This window comes from Stigmatopora argus, chromosome 10, assembly GCF_051989625.1.
Source record: "Stigmatopora argus isolate UIUO_Sarg chromosome 10, RoL_Sarg_1.0, whole genome shotgun sequence".
Classification (NCBI taxonomy): Eukaryota; Metazoa; Chordata; class Actinopteri; order Syngnathiformes; family Syngnathidae; genus Stigmatopora; species Stigmatopora argus.
This window is the reverse complement of record NC_135396.1, coordinates 17714153-17731279: the sequence shown is the minus strand read 5'-3', so window position 1 is coordinate 17731279 and position 17127 is coordinate 17714153. Positions and strand designations below refer to the sequence as shown.

General features: G+C 43.5%; 1 protein-coding gene across 5 annotated transcripts in view; it reads right to left on the bottom strand.

Moving 5' to 3' along the window:
- Nucleotides 1-17127, bottom strand: part of myo18ab (myosin XVIIIA b) — a 197988-nt gene that overhangs the window by 138166 nt on the left and 42695 nt on the right. For all 5 annotated transcript variants that reach the window (XM_077610588.1, XM_077610591.1, XM_077610590.1 and 2 more), the window contains 3 exons: nt 11284-11494; nt 11008-11150; nt 9881-9981 (listed from right to left, as the gene is read on the bottom strand). In XM_077610588.1, the coding sequence (XP_077466714.1) occupies nt 9881-9981; nt 11008-11150; nt 11284-11494 (455 nt within the window). The remainder of the gene's footprint in view (nt 1-9880; nt 9982-11007; nt 11151-11283; nt 11495-17127) is intronic.

Sequence of the window (17127 nt, the reverse complement as noted above, 5' to 3'; positions counted from 1 at the left end):
AAACCCATTCTCGTCCACCGTCCATGGACCGAGTCCGAATGCACCGAAGCATGCAAGGGACAGGGAGACCCAATAAAGAACCCAACTGAATGGTCCAATAATTTTGAAGAGCTGAGACAAAGTTTCCACCTGAATGGAGCCGAGACAAGAAGAGCGTTCACCACGAGTCTGGGACAAAACTGGGCCAGAGTGAGAGAAAATTTCGACGAAAGGGACAACCAAGGAAGAGTCCACCCCCACGACTCACAAGACCTAACACAGCTGGTGGAAAGAGTCCTAACCTGAGTGCGAGACACGTGGCGCCCAACACCAAGCTATGACAAAATCAGGGCCAAAAGACAGGAATCAGGAGGAGTTCATAAATTCAGAGCAAGATTTGAAGAAGTGTTCAAAATCCACAGTGGGATCATAGAAGACCAAAATGATCAAGGGGTGTACCAAGCCCAACTGAGACAAGGGTTCCTGGAAGGGCTCCAGCCTCCAATCAAAGGGTTCGTGCAGAAGTACTATGTCACAGCCAATGAATCAACTAATGGAGTGGGTGATTCATGCTGAGGAGAGACCACCAAAAACGGGTGCGCAGGAGTCAATACTCTGACCCAAGCCATGGCCTCATTGATGAACCAAAGGTCATCAGAAGTATTCTACCAATGAGCACGTGGAAGAAGAAGAGGCCGAGGAAGACCCGGCCCACCAAGAAGAGCAAACCCAGATGACAGGTGTTACAACTGTGGAAAGAAAGGACACTGCTGGAGACTGCAGAGGTCCACCCATGGGGAACAAGAGACCCCCACCGTTCAACCCTGAACATCAACATCAAGAATGACGCCAGAGGGAAGAGAAACGGAAGCCTAACACGGAAGAGGAAACAGAAGAAAGCGATGGGGAGGACGAAGAAACCCCCTACACGCCAGCAGAAGTGTTAGGCTTAACCAAAATCATGTCCACCCTCTGGGACAAAGACAGCAAACAATACTACACCTTACTGGTGGGACAAAGACAAACACCAGTAAAATTCTTATGCGACACTGGAGGAGATAAATCAGTCATCAAAGACAAAGTGCCAGGATTGGTACCAGGAAGAGAATGGATCACTGTGATAGGAGCAGGAGGACACATGGAACTATTGAAGAAGTCAAGGAAAACAAAAATAACCAATGAAAATGGACGAAACCAAGAAGCAAAGTTCGTCCTGATTAAGAACTGTCCTGTGAACCTCCTGGGAAGAGACCTGCTCCATAAACTGGGAATCAGCCTTATCCCCACAGATGATGGCATGAAACCAGTACAGAGGTGGGAGGAAGCGGAGATCCAAGGAGTCGAAGGTCAAGAGGGACCTCATACGTTCTACTCCCTAGACTTAGCAACACAAGGGCCCTTATCGGTAGTCCGGCAGTTAAAATCCAAAGTCGAAGATGTAGATGGCCAAACACAAACCCACTGGCCACTACACATCACCATGAAGTTTGGGAAAGCCAGAACAGAATTTTTTAAACAGTTCGAGCGACTGGGACACCGACTAGTTCGACTGGAGTACCTGTACTCCAAGGCAGAGGGAGATGCGGCCACCTCAGTGGACTTGCCACCTCAAGCGGAAAAACTGCTACAGTTTGGATAACACCCCACGTGTCCATAAAGAGAAAACCCCACAGGCCCTGGAAGGACCTAGGACGCATGGTGCAATTCTTGGAGACTAGAAGCGAGGAGTTGTGGTCACATCAGACTCCCACAGTCAGCGTACTGACGAGCACCCCATATGAAACAGTCACAAGACAAAAGCTGAAGTGGATGACTCAAGCAAGTCCGAACACGCATTTGACTGCATGACAAGACTACATACTGGTACAAGCTGAAGACTTCCCTACAGTACCAAGTTGACTGTGGTCCAAATCAAAAGCAGACGTAGGAAAAATGACCACAGCAAAAGTAAGAATTGAGCCCAAGACATCATATCGACCAAGAGTCAGACATTACCCCCTCAAGCCTAGGTGGGATGTGACTTTTTATACTTTATACAGTGGTACCTCATCATACGACCGCTCGTCATACAAAATGCTCGTCTTACGGGGGAAATTTCGATCGAATAATTCGCCCGTGATGCGGTCAAAATTTCGTGATGCGACCAAGCCAGGTGGCCATGGCATTTTTTTTTGCATATATTTCGTGTATAACAATATTTACGAGCACCGGATGAGTTATTCAGACCAGGAAACGCACAACGCGCATGCGCGGGGAAAAGAGGGCTTTCTGGGTAATGAATTATACTCGTGCACACAACGCCGACAGGCAATGGCACTCAGAATAAAACTTTACCCACAATCAATATGTGGGTAAGCTCAGCTGCTGCATTTCCTGTTATTTTTATCTAATACGAGGAGTATTATATTACTTCTCGTTCGCTGCTCATAAGAACATCAGTGGCACTGGCTCGCAACTCCCCGCAATAGCATCACCGGTAGCAACTCTATCATAGGCGCCGTTAAAAGCGTATGCGACCACAGATGCTACAAGCTAAAAGGGAGCCGCTAGCCAGCGCCCCCGAAGCTCCCATGAGCAGCGGGGCGATCACTGATAAAAGACTGCTGCTCGTTGGCTGCTCATAAGAACATCAGGGGCACTGGCTCGCAACAGCATCCCCGGTAGCAACTCTATCATAGGTGCCGTTCGAGGGGATGCGACCACAGATGCTACAAGCTAAAAGGAGCCGCTAGCCAGCGCCCCCGAAGCTCCCATGAGCAGCGGTGCGATCGCTGATAAAAGACTGCTGCTCGTTGGCAAGTGGTCGTGCGTTATCCGATTGTGAGGACATTTGTGTGCATCATTTTCGGAATATTTTGAAGGGAATAGTACGACAGCAAACAGCCCATCGATAGCGAATGTGAGGGTGGAGTGTTTGTTCTGTTTACGAGTGCGTTGTGTGGAGAAAAAAAAAAACGAAGCCCCCCGCCCCTTTTGTGCCCCTCTCCCCTCGGCGAAATCCGCCCAATTTTAGTTAGATTAAACACTTTATTTCTATTAAACCACTAGTTATGTGTTACTTTGTTAATAGATGGGGAATTAGAAGAAATAAAACATTTTTCCAATCCAATTTCCTGTTTTTGGTGTTTTTTCAGAGGGTTGGAACGAATTAAATTTGTTTCCATTCATTTCAATGGGAAACGTCCGCTCGAGTTACGAGAACCTCGTCATACGATCTCAGTCTCGGAACGGATTACGCTCGTATTTCGAGGTAACACTGTACTACTATTTATGTTTGTTTTTTTTTACTGGGAAACACACTTCGAAAAGCTTGGAGTAGCACCACCAATTTTGTTATTCGCAGCTGTGTATGATGACAATAAAGGCTTTTAATTTGAATTTCAAAACAGATGCTGTAGAGCAGGGGTCCCCAAACTTTTTCTTGTGAGGGCCACATAACTTTTCCCTTCTCTGATGGGGGGCCGGTGTCAGTTTGTAACAGAAAAAGCCATGGAACATTAACTTTCTGTTGTGCCATGCACAATCTTCTCCCTTTGCTCTGAAGTTTATGCACGACACCACAACCGTCATTACAGAATCCCACGTCAACATTTTGCAGCACAGTGCTTGGTGGTGAATTTGGCAGTGGACTCGTAGCGGGGCGGTGAGACCCCTTTTTTCCAACTCCCGGTTCATGCGTCCCATTATTAGACCGCGAGTTTCGGCCACCATGCTAGGAGCCCCGTCAGTCGTGATGCTAGCTAGCTTTGACCAGTCCAGGTCCAACTTCTCCATGGTTTGGCACACTTTGTCAAAAATATCCTCTCGCGTTGTAGTCCCTTTGAGACTTTGGAGGGCTGCCAGATCCTCGCAAATCTCAAAGTTTGCGCTAACTCCACGAATAAAAATGAGCAGTTGCGCTGTGTCTTGCACGTCCGTGCTTTCATCCAGTGCTAATGAAAAAAAGTCAATTTATTTCGTCTTCTGCTGCAGCTGGGCATATACATTACTCCCGATTTCTTCAACGCGTCTGGTCATTGTACTCACCGACAGACTTGCGGCATTAAATGCATCTTTCTTCTCGGGACACACCTCCTCCGCGACAGTATCCATACATTTCTTAACAAACTCTCCGTCAGTGAAAGGCTTACCGCTGCTTGCTATCAATTTAGCAACCCAAAAGCTGGCCCGAACGGATGCCTGGTTCTGCTGAGATAGTAGTCCACTTTTTCGCTTTGAGAGTTTGTCTGCTCGTATTTGGCCTTGCAATCTATCGTACTTGTCTTTGTGACGGGATTCATAGTGTCGGCAAAGATTGTATTCTTTGAATACCGCCACCGTCTCTTGACAAATGAGACAAACAGCCTTTTCTTTGCATTGAACAAAAAAATAATCGTTTGTCCACTCCAGGTTAAATATCCTGCATTCTGAATCAATTTTTCTCTCACCTAACTTTTTCGCCATTATTCCATTCTCAAACAGGTTGCAGTTTTAATATGCTTGAATAGTCCGCGATGGTCCCAGGGCTCCGCCCTCACCTGCGATCGTCCAGATGTCTCGGTAACACTGCTCGTGCATGCAACGGTGGACGTGCCCGCATGCATCAAAGGGAAACACTCTCCCCGCGCGTGTCACCAAAGAAGCAATGCGAAGCCCCGCTTCACTGGGATGATTTGTGGGCTCAGCAGGGGTGCAATGAACCAAACACAAGATTAAAATGTCCCAGTCTTCAAGGCCAAATAGGAAAAAAAATCCGATAGCGTCTCTGGTATTGTTCAGAGGGCCGGTCCAAATGTGCCAGCGGGCCGCATCCCAAAAAAAATAAAAAAAAATAAAATAAAAAAATTAAAAAAAAATAATAATAAAAAAAATTCCGATAGCGTCTCTGGTATTGTTCAGAGGGCCGGTCCAAATGTGCCGGCGGGCCGTAGTTTGGTGACCCCTGCTGTAGATGATCAGACCATTAAAATTAAAGAAATGCTCGAAGAAGGCATTCTAATTGAAAGTCCATCAAGCGAATGCAACACTCCCATCTTTCCCGTGAAGAAAGCAGAGACGGGAATGTGGAGATTGGTCCAGGACCTAAGACAGGTCAATGCAGCAGTACAATCAAGAGCACCCTGTGTACCAGACCCACAGACACTGTTGAATGAGTTAAAACCACACCAGAAAATCTTTACAGTGATTGATCTAAGCAATGCATTTTTCTCTGTTACATTACACAAAACAGCCCAAGGCTTGTTTCGTTTCACGTTCGAGGGAACCAAATACACATACAGAAGGCTGCCACAGGGGTTCTGTGACAGCCCCACAATATTCTCACAAGAGATCACAGCATGTTTAAGTCAGCATGAACATAAAGACACCACACAGATCCTAGTAAATGTAGACGATATACTGGTAGCCAGTCCCACAGAAGAGGAAAACAAAGAAGAAGCGATCAGATTATTCAAACATCTGGAGCAAACTGGGAACAAGGCGTCGCTGAAGAAACTGTAGTACTGTCAGGAGTCAGTCACCTTCCTGGGACATCGAGTCTCACAGAAAGGAAGGGAACTAACGGATGGAAGACGAGAAGCCATCCAGCAATGTCCGAAACCACAGACAAAAAACAAATGGTGGCCTTCTTAGGCCTAACTAACTACTGCAGGAGTTGGATTCCAAACTATGCAGAACTAACTCAACTGCTAGACATGATCTACGCTACTGAGATGACAATGAGGGACTCAGTAACATGGACTGAAGAAGGAAACCGAACATTCCTGGAAGTGAAGCAACAAATCTTGGAATCAGGAGTCCTGGCGCTTCCTGACTATGAAAAACCATTCACCCAAACAGTGACTTGCAAAGGGACGTTCATGACATCAGAATTACTACAACCACATGGAACAAAAATGAAACCAGTAGCGATCTACTCAAAACGACTGGACCCAGTTGCCGCTGCTCTACCCCCGTGTGTACGAGCAGTGTGTGCAGCAGCATTGGTCCAGATGACAGCTGAACTTGTACTGTTCCATCCACTCACACTCCAAGTCCCCCATGAAGTGGATCTACTGATAACACAAACAAAAATGTCATTCCTGTCACCAGCAAGACACCTGGCCATAATAGCCACATTGTTATCGCAACCCCATCTCACCATTATGCGATGCAATACCTTGAACCCAGCAACGCTAATACCAACTGAAGAAGACGGAGATCCACACCAATGTGATGAAAGAACCAACAAAGGCTGCAAACCAAAACCAGATCTCAAAGACACTCCCATTCCAGACAGCACTTATGTATACGTAGATGGATCAGCATCCAAATCAGAACAAGGGAAAAATCAAGTAGGATTTGCAGTCGTTACAGACAACGATGTCCTATGTGCGGAGAAACTGCCATCTAATCTCTCAGCTCAAGGTGCAGAAATTATAGCATTAACAAAGGAATGCACATTGCTTAAAGGTCAAAAGGTCACCATCTATACAGACAGCCAATATGCACACTCCACTCTACATGTATTTGCTGCACAATGGAATAGAAGAGGGATGAAAACATCCAGAGGGAAATCAGTAGAACATGCCAAACTGCTGAAACAATTACTTGACGCAGTACTACTTCTCAGCCACATAGATGTATGCAAATGTAAAGCACATACTAAAGGTAACGACAGAATCAGAAGAGGAAATACCAGAGCAGATGCAGCAGCTAAAGAAGCAGCACAAACACTCACTGCACAGTATACACAACAACAACAACAAAAAACCAAGTCAATCCCCAAAACAGTCTTAATTGATATGCAAAACATTGCACCACAAAAAGAAAAAGATGCATGGATACATGAAGGCGCAGAACAGTCTGCAGACGGTTAAAGGCCTACCGTGCTTTTATTCCAAATGGTAGCAAAATTGAGCAATGGAAAGTCTCATGTCTCGACAGGAGGGATGATGGACATGGTACAGCGTGTGTTCCATGTGCCAACAGGTCTAAATACCTAATTTAATTTTTTTTGTAGGAACTGTTTAACTTGTTGCAGACATAATGTGCAAGGTAACCTCAGGCCAAAACGAGGCCAATGTCCAAAACGTACCTACCCATTTAAAAAAATACACATGGATTTCATTGATTTATCCAGAAGCAACCAGTATAAATACTGTTTAGTCTTGATTGACTCATTCTCTAAATGGACTGAAATAGTCCCCACAAAATCACCAGACGCATTAACGGTTGCTAAAGCCGTCTGTAAACACAATCCCAGAACATGGGATCCCCAGAATCATCTGGAGTGACAATGGAGCTCATTTTGTAACCAACATAGTACAACACATGGCAAAACACCTAGGAATAAGTCTGAAAAACCACTGCTCATACCATCCGCAAAGCGAGGGGCTGGTAGAGAGAACGAATGGTACAATAAAACTAAGGCTTAAGAAAACCATGGAAGAGATAAAGAAGACATGGCCAGAATGCCTATCACTGGTCAAAACATATCAGGATAGTACCTACTACCTCACGGTTAACACCTTTTGAGATAGTTCATGGAAGACCATTCCAACTTCCCCTTTGGGAAGGTGAACCATGGCAAGAGACTAAGTGTGAGGCAGATCCACTCACAGATTGGATGGTAAAAATGTCTAGAGAAAAACTTGTCCAAAGTACATGTAAGATGCTGTTATCCCCTTTGTCTCCCTTACAGGAGGTGGTGAAGCCAGGTGACCAGATCCTGATCCGAGTCATAAAAAGGAAGTCCTGCTCATTCGTAAATGAAAGCCCTAGCCAAAACCATGTCCCAGGATCACTCAGCCGTAGGTGCATCACTGTGGTCGTGGTTAACAACCGGACCATGGTTCTCTATTCTGATTAAATTTGCAACCCCCGTTCTGGTGATTTTGCCACTATTCTGCATTTTTACTGTGTATAATCCCCTGTGTGAAAGCTATGATTCAAAACACAATCCTGCACACACTAGTATCTTACAGTGACATACAGTACCACCGCTTTGCAAACCATGCTGGAGATTCTCGCACTCCTTCGAAGTGTGACGAATCCCAGGATGTCGAGTCCTCTGTGTAAATGTGCTTGTCTTGACTTAAAATTGTGTTCACTCATTAAGAGGGACGGAGAGGAATTTTTCTCGAGTGCCTCCGGGTGCCTCGGGTTTTTGCCTCTGCCCTGACAAGTGACTTTGTTGTTTTCCATACCCTGTGAAGAGTAACTGATGATGATATTTTTATTCTAAAATCTGGAGAGGACGAATACAAATTGGTGTTTAATGAAAATTATTTTAGTTACTACAGGGGGAAATGTGAAATATGAAATGTATTCTTTTAGATTCTTTTAGTAACTAGAATAGAATTTTACAGAGACGCCGCCTACAGGAATTTTACAGTAACAACAACTATGTGTTAAGGCGTGCACGTCACCGCCTACGTTTGTGTCACCGCCTATTTCTATGTCACGTGATCTTGTTTCAATAAAGCCCGCGGAGCAGTGGGGGAGGGCGGAGACCACGTTGGGAGAGCAGGAAGATTGAACTATCTTTTCCTCTTGCTCCGTGCTCCCCCTTCTGTAGAAGCGGTTAAAAACCTCATTACATCTGCCTTAGTGTGCTTAGTTGTCTTCGACTTTATTGAATGTCAAGCGCGGACCTGACAGAGAATGCCCTCTAAGATTGGGTCTCAGAATGTAGGGCAAAAAACATTCCTCTGGATACTAACATCCTCCTAACCAAGGCCAAGAACTTCTATGATAGTTTAGCTCCCGACGGAGACCCTGAATGTTAGCCTCGTGAATTTTCAGCAAGCAAGAGTTGGTTTGAAAAATTAAAAAAGAGGCATTGCTGCCTGTGTAATGGATGAGCAACAGAAAAGCTTGGATGACGAAAGCTCTCCATAATGAGTGGTTTTATAACTGCTTAATCTCGAACGCGAAGCTGTATACCTCGCCGAAAGGGGGCTGGATTATACAATCATCAACCTGTTTTTTTAAATTTATTATACAATCATCAACCTGTTTTTTTATAATTTATTATACAATCATCAACCTGTTTTTTGGGATTATACAATGATCAACCTGTGTTTATTTGGATTACAAACATTAACCTGAAAATGTTGTTGGAGAAGCACTATTTTCACTGAGTACAGCAGTAAAAGTATTTTTTTTTTTTTTAATATATAGATTATAATTAGATATTAATACATTACATTCTTTTGGTATGTTTATAGTTGTAATATTCAATAAATATTTTTTGGGAGGATTAGACTTGTGTATTTGGCGCAAAAAGCATGTAAAGCATGAATGGTGGTAGTTATAATAGGGGTGACCCTACTCCGCGATTTTTCAATTATTGCGGTCATGTCTGGTCTACATTGACCGCGATAATCGAGGAATTACTGTATTAATATTGAAAAATGAAACATGGAAATATAACTGGTAAAAAGAACTCAATCTGTTTTATGTTGAGCAGGAAATTCTTTGGCCAAACCACTGATGCATATAGGAGTGGCCATAAAACAGACAAAGATAAAGGAAGGAAAAGGCCCCTGTTTACAGAATATAAAGGAGAAACATTTCTTCTAAGAAGAATTTACATCTGGGAAACCAAAATTCCCCACACCTTATCGACGATGGACAGAAGAAAAAAGACTGCTAACCAATCAGAGAAAGACAACTCTTCGCTTTGTTTTCAACTCGTATAATAATGCTTACAAGACAGACTAGAGACTAAGACAGTGATAAACTGCCCCAATGCACTGTTTGTGACTCATCTTTCAGGTTAATAAAATCTTTGGCTTGGAACAAGTGGCTTTTACTGGAGTTGTCATATGGGAATGAACACACGAAACCTTGAGAAATAGGAAGTTAACGGGTGATTTAAAATGCAGGGTTTCTAGATAGATCTGTTTTGGCAACAAAGATACAGTAGGCGTATATTTACCTCAGTGTGCTATCAGCCCCAGCCATCATATAATAGAAAACGTTGAAGGTTGACTCATTCTCTGGCCGTCTGCTCACCCTCATTTTCTCCAGCAGCATGGTCTAAGTTTAAAAAACAGCAAAAGACGGTCTTTTTTTCAATGATGTATTTTTTAATTACCGTATTTTCCACACTATAAGGCACACTGTGTTATAAGGCGTACCACCCCTCAATGAATGACATACATTTTTGGGGGGAAACACAAAGCTCACTTTATCAGTTCATTCCTCATCTATGAATCCCTCAAATTTTTCGTCTGCAGTGTCCAAATTGAGCAGCTGGGTGAATGCGGCATCCAACACGCCAGGCTCCGTCTCATCAAAGTCGTCATTAATCGAGTTCGTGTCGCTTTGGTTGTCTGGCAGCTGAGTGACAATTCCTGCCTTCCTGAAAGCTCGAACCACAGTTGAAACTGATATATCAGCCCAGGCATTTACGATCCACTGGCAAATAGTGGCGTATGTCGTCCGGTGCCATCTTATGGACTCGGCGGCTGCTTGCCGTAGTTGCGAGACCTGTTGTGGCTCAATATTGATCCATATATAATATATAGTTCGCAGTCTAGCTTTGAATGCTCTGCTGACGGCAATCTACCGGCTGGAGATCTTTTGTAAATCTACCCAGGATGACGGTCCTACCGGGTGGATTGACAAAAGAAGTATATATCTTAGCAAGCACCGCGCACGGTGGAAAAAGGAGTCGCCGGCTGCTTACTGCAGCTGTGAGACATGAAAGACAGTGAGAGGTAAGTGATCCGCTCGGGGGGGTGATGCGATGTATCCATAACGGGAGAATGCCAAATTACGAGTCCAAAACTATCACTTATTTAGGTCTTTTGCCGAAAAAACACACTACCAATTTCGTCATACGCAGTTTCTGGGTGTGATGACAATTAGGCTTTTGTTGTTGATGATGACGACAGGGCCTATGTCCGATTATTATGTCCGATTATTATATATAATATAGTTGTAAGGGGCATAGTCAGCTATTGAAAAAATTGAAGGCTTTTAGGTGCCTTATAGTGCGGAAAATACAGTAATTTATTTCAACCATCGTACACAGGGGTGCATTAAAAAAATATTTATTACCTGAATGGATGCAGACGCAACCTGTCCAGCTTGATCAAAGTCAAGCGAAATTACATGAGAGAAACGACTGCCATTGGTGTTCATCAAGGTCGAAGAGTTGCCAAAAGCCTCAAGGATTGTGTAGACAGCCTGCCACTTCTCCGCTAAATGAGATGAAAATACAATGTACTTTTTAACAAATCGGTAAGCAACACATAATGTCAATCTTTGTAGCAATGGGTTATATTCTTGACATTATGTGACAACGGTGTCTAATCAGATGCATGAAACACTCACCAGAGAAGAATTTACCCATGCTGCCAGCAATAGAGACCAAGTACTGGACAAGGTGCTGGCAATTAGTGGTTTTGCCACTACCAGACTTTCCTAATAGTACAATCGACTGGTCCTGCCTTGTGGTGAGAAGATTGCGGTAGGCCAACTGGGCCACAGAGTAGATGTGAGGAGCCGAGTCCTCACGCCGACACCCTTTAAACATGTGCATCACCTGACATGGAGGAAAAGAACATACAGTAGAACTGTGCGATATGACAGAAATTGTTATCACGATAAAAAAAATCATCAGTCGATATCGATAATTATCACGATACCTATCACATCTTTTTTCAAATTTTAAACACAAGTTGTGTCTGTATCTGATATAAAGAATTTGGCGTTTAACATGCTATGTTCCACTGTCAGTCAGACACTTGAGCCCAGTCATCCACAATCCATTGTAACTCGCGACATGCATCCCTACCAAGCCTTCGATTTTCCTCGCTGTTATATCGGCATTAACATTTCATTCCTAATCGTCACGTAACTCGTGTGACGCTGCCTGCCCGTACTACTATGTTGGCCATCCGCCATTCATCACTCCCAAGCCGTTAGCAAAGCTGTTAAATTGTGTTAGATCCATGGCTTCAGTCCATTTTCCAAGCGTTCACACCCGCATGCCATTGTCATTCACGACAGGCATTTCCTCTGTACAGCTCTAATATGCTGTTTCTTTAAGTATTGAGAGTGTTTTTGAGGGTTAAAAGCACTGCGAGCACACGGAAGTCAAATGACTTGCCACTCGTTTACAGTAGTGGTTGGATTGCGTGGGGAGGCTATTTTTAGGGTGAACGTCTGCTGGATTGATCGCAATAAGTAGCATGCTGTCAAGAACTAAAACCAGTGACTCAAGCGGTCAGGGCCATACAAAAATTGAATTGAGTGCACAAAAAAAGGCGCAACGACCGATTGGGCGCATCGACCATTTTAGAGAAAAATTTTGACTTTTGAGTGCGCCCTATACGTGTGAAAATACGGTAATCGGATTAAAAAAAAAAAAATCTAAATATTACCGTAATTACTCGAATATAACGCGCACTCGAAAATAACACGCAGGTAATTTTGGGCCAAAAAAATCTGGAAAAACGCAGTACTCGAATATAGTGCGCACCTAAAACTTCCCGCTGACGAAAATCAGAAATCTTACCTTTTTTTCTTCGTTTCACGATTGTTTTGTTCAAAACCGGATAGAGAAATCTTCAGGTACGAGCGTGTCGAGTGTCGTGCAGTTGGGAGTTATGCGTTTGAATTTTAGGGCAATAGATGATACACAGAGTGGACAAACATATCATGTAGACATGTTATGTTGCAATACCTTTTAGACTTCCTTGAACATTGACTACATTTCAATTGACAATACCATGTTTTAATTCAAATATCTATTGTCATTCTCAAACAAGAAAAGGAACATACAAATTGAATAAATAAATGATTTGAAGATATACACAATGGAAAAGACTATCACATGTAACAAGGGAATGTACTGCCCCCCGCTGGACATATTTTTAAATACAAGTACGTACTACACTACAATGTAGTATTCTACTTTCCAGCTTATTAATGCAGGATTGTGATGTTTGTGAGGCTTGACGATCTTTAATATGCGTGTATTTTGAATTCAAAGTTGGAAATTGCACAATGTCCGTGCGTCAAAGTGAGTTTGACAATGCTTTTTTCGATCGAAAATTTGTAATTTATTTTAGTTATTGATTATAACACGCACCCCCAACTATTGGAATTAATTATATAGCAAAAATATGCGTGTTATATTCGAGTAATTACGGTATATCTAAAATGGTCGGGCCCACATGAAATCGGGATAACGTTAATGCGGTCCGCGAACCAACCCAACTTTGACACTCTTGGCCTAGATGTATTACACCTTGCCATTTCCACTTTCATTACGAGTGAATTTTGCATCGCGTTGAAAATGCCTCCAAAATATTGACGTTCCTTGATGTGCTAAAGGTGTAGCACGCCATTGCGGCATAAATGGTGTTCTTTTTTAAATAATTCACCTGGTAGGAATGTTGTTAATGTTGATGGGGTCCGCCGTGCAGTTAAAAGTGAGACACAGGAAGTGAACGCATTCCCCCTCTGGAGATCTACACATGTTCTGGCGATTTGTTTGCTGGGAATAAGTAAAAATAAATTCTGATGAGGTGAAGGGGTCCGAGATGTAGCAATTGGTCTCTCCGCCCAGGTTGCCTAGTTGCACATTGCAGCGATCGTTCTTCTCCATGAATGACTGCCGCTTTCGCTTGACCACCGGGAACAGCATCGTTCTGTCTTTCTCTCCGCATTTCCCTCGCGTAAAAATATCTATGAGCACCAGGCGTACAGGTTGCATTTTTTGCATTAATTAGTGCAAAATCAAGGGAAAAACAATGGGTCCAAAGCAGGCCAGTGAAATGAAGGGCTAACCATCATTTCCAAGATGTGCAGTGACATTCATAACGAGATGGAGAGCCTTCGTTTCATATGGTTAAAAGAAAAACAGTTAGACCAACTCGATAATCTGCGAAAAAGCCAACAGAATCTACATGGACTTGAAAGCAAAGCAAGCATCTGAAAAAGACACCAGCTGAACTCTTCAAAGTGAGTCGTGGCTGGTTCAATAATTTTAAAAAATGAACTGGGATAGTACACTCAGTTGTGAGGCACGGGGGAGAAGCTAGTTCCAACTCAGAAGGGCAGAGAGCATCATAAAAGACAATACTCATTCCGGGTTCCACCACTTCAACTTGCTGCCCTCTGGAAGACGCTACAGAGCTATAACTGCCAAGACAAAATGGACTCAAGGACAGTTTCTTCCCAAGAGCTGTCACCATACTGAACTCAAGTTCCTCGGACAATCAAGGCTTATTACTACTTCTTATGCTACTTATTCGTTTTGTTGACCACTTATTTATCTATTAAGATTTAGAGATTATTTATTCATCATTACTAATTTAGTGATTATTTATTTATCATTACAGTGGTACCTCGAGATACGAGCTTAATTCGTTCCGGGACTGAGCTCGTATGTCAATTTACTCATAACTCAAATGAACGTTTCCCAAAGAATTGAACTAAAAACAAATTAATTTGTTCCAACCCTCTGAAAAAATACCAAAAACAGGATATTGGACTGGAAAAACATTTGTATTTGTTCTACTTCGCCTTCTATTAACAAAGTAACAAATAACCAGTGGTTTAATAATACTAAAATTAGACGGATTTTGGGGAAGGGAGAGAGAGCGACAGAGAGAGGGGGGACTTTTTGCACGGCAACGCGCTCGTAACATAACAAACAAATTTAAATGAACTTGGATTACGATGCAGATACACTCAAAACTAAGTTTAATCTAACATTACACTAAACTTAATTATAATTTTGTTTTAAATTTTGATACCTTTTTTCTCCTGGGTTGGCTCCATTTGCCCCGCCTCCACCCTGACTTTCAGATGCAACCTATCGAGGGTTGTTTGCTTTTGTATTCCCTTCAAAATATTCCGAAAATGATGCACACAAATGTCCTCACAATAGGATAACGCACGACCACTTGCCAACATGCCCGGGAAGTAGTACTCCTCTTGCATTAGCAACAGGGGAAAAAAAACACTGAAAAAAGCAACGCTCCGCCCAGTGCTCGTAGAGACATTACACGAGGGAGTTGCGACCAGAAAGAGAGTTCCTATGTTCTTATGAGCAGCCTCTCTCGTCCGCTGCATGCTCATATATCAAAATTTGTCTCATATCTCAAGATAAATATTTACCCGATATTTTACTCGTATCTCAAATGGCTCGTATGTCGGGGCACTCGTATGTCGAAGTACCACTGTACCATATATTGATTCTCTGTGTTTGCTTGTTGTTGCGAGCAGAAAGACAGTGCCCATGATGTTCTTATGAGGAGTGATGGATTAATTATTAGTACAATTTAAGCCAACAAGGAGGCTCTCCCGTCCGCTGTATGCTCGTATATCAAAATTTGTCTCGTATCTCAAGATAAATATTTGCCCGATATTTTACTCGTATCTCAAATTGCTCGTATGTCGGACCACTCGTATTTCGAGGTAGCACTGTACTACATATTGATTCTCTATGTGTTTGCTTGTTGTTGCGTCCATAGACTCATCGAGGGGCGCGACTTGGCGCTTAACGTCTCCAAAACCATGGAACTCATCCTGGACTTCAGACGGAACAAGCCCGCTCCACTCTGCTGACCTCACTTGGACTACCGTATTTTTACACCTATAGGGCACACTTAAGTCATTTTTTTCTTCTATAATGGTCGATGCACCCAATCGGTCGTTGCGCCTTGTTTGTGCACTAAATAAAAATAATTGCATGGCACCGACCGCTTGAGTGACTGGTTTGATTTCTTGCCAACACGCTACTTATTGCGATCAAGCCAGCAGACGTTCACCTTAAAAAAAGTATCCCTGCGTATTCCAAGCATTAGGTAAATCCATTCAAAACATCACAGGCGAGTGGCAAGGCATTTGACTTACGTGTGCTCATAGCGCTTTTAGCCCTCAAAAACACTTAATACTCAAAGAAACAGCACTTTAGACTATTACAGAGGAAATGCCTGATGTGAATGACAACAGAATGCGGGTGTGAACGAATGGAAAATGGACTGAAGCCATGGATGGAACACAATTTAACAGCGAGGAGGAACAGCTTTGCGAACGGCTTGGGAGTGATGAATGTCGGATGCCCGCCAACATACAGGTTCCATACAAAGACAGGCAGGCAGCGCCGCACGAGTTACATGACAATTTGGAATGGATTGTCGATTCCTGAGCGAAAGCGCCGGCGAGCACTATAGTTTGAGCTTTCGTCAAAGCTCGAATCACTACGAAACCCCACTAAGAACACGCTGACCCTGACAATGTTATGTAACCCAGCATTGTTGGCCAACTCTATGTCGGATACAGAAGATGAGGACTTTGACAGATTTTTAGATTTTTGAATGAATACTCTCATCTCATCTTCTGAATCGCTTTATCCTCATTAGGGTCGCGGGGGGTGCTGGAGCCTATCCCAGCTGACTCCGGTCTAGAGGCGGCGGACACCCTGAATCGGTGCCCAGTCGATTGCAGGGCACAAGGAGACGGAAAACCATGCACACTCACACCCATACCTAGGGGCAATTTAGAGTGGCCAATCAACCTACCATGCATGTTTTTGGAATATGGGAGGAAACCGGAGTACCAGGAGGAAACCCAGGCAGGACGGGGAGATCATGCAAACTCCACACAGGTGGACGTTATATGGATTTGAACCCAGGACCCAATAGCTGAGGCCAACACGCTAACCCCTCCCCACCGGGCCGCCACTAATTTATTTATTCATTTCTTAGTTATTGATTTGTCTGTTTTTATTATTTGTGCACTACGTGGTGAAAGCTTTAAAGTTCATTATACTATAATGACAATAAAAGCATTCAATTCAAATCAAATGATTTTCTTGTAAAATGTTGTTGGTGGAATTTATGGTCAGGTATGACTTACAGCATGGGTCTCAAACTCGCGGACCGCGGGCAAACTGCGGCCCCCGGGACAATAATTTGCGGCCCCCGTCTTAATATGAAAGATTAATGTTCGTGCAGCCCGCAAGATTGATATGAATGACACTTGTTGTGTTCGGAGCTGAATGAAAAAATCACGGTGAGCTATATGGCTCTGGAGGGCGGGACATCGGCCGGGCTGTCCAGTGCCTCGCTCACTCACTCATTCATTCCTCCAATCAGCTGGGCGGAGGAGAAGCCGTGAAGCCAATCACTCCGCTTGGCGCGCACAGTCCTCCGCTGCTTT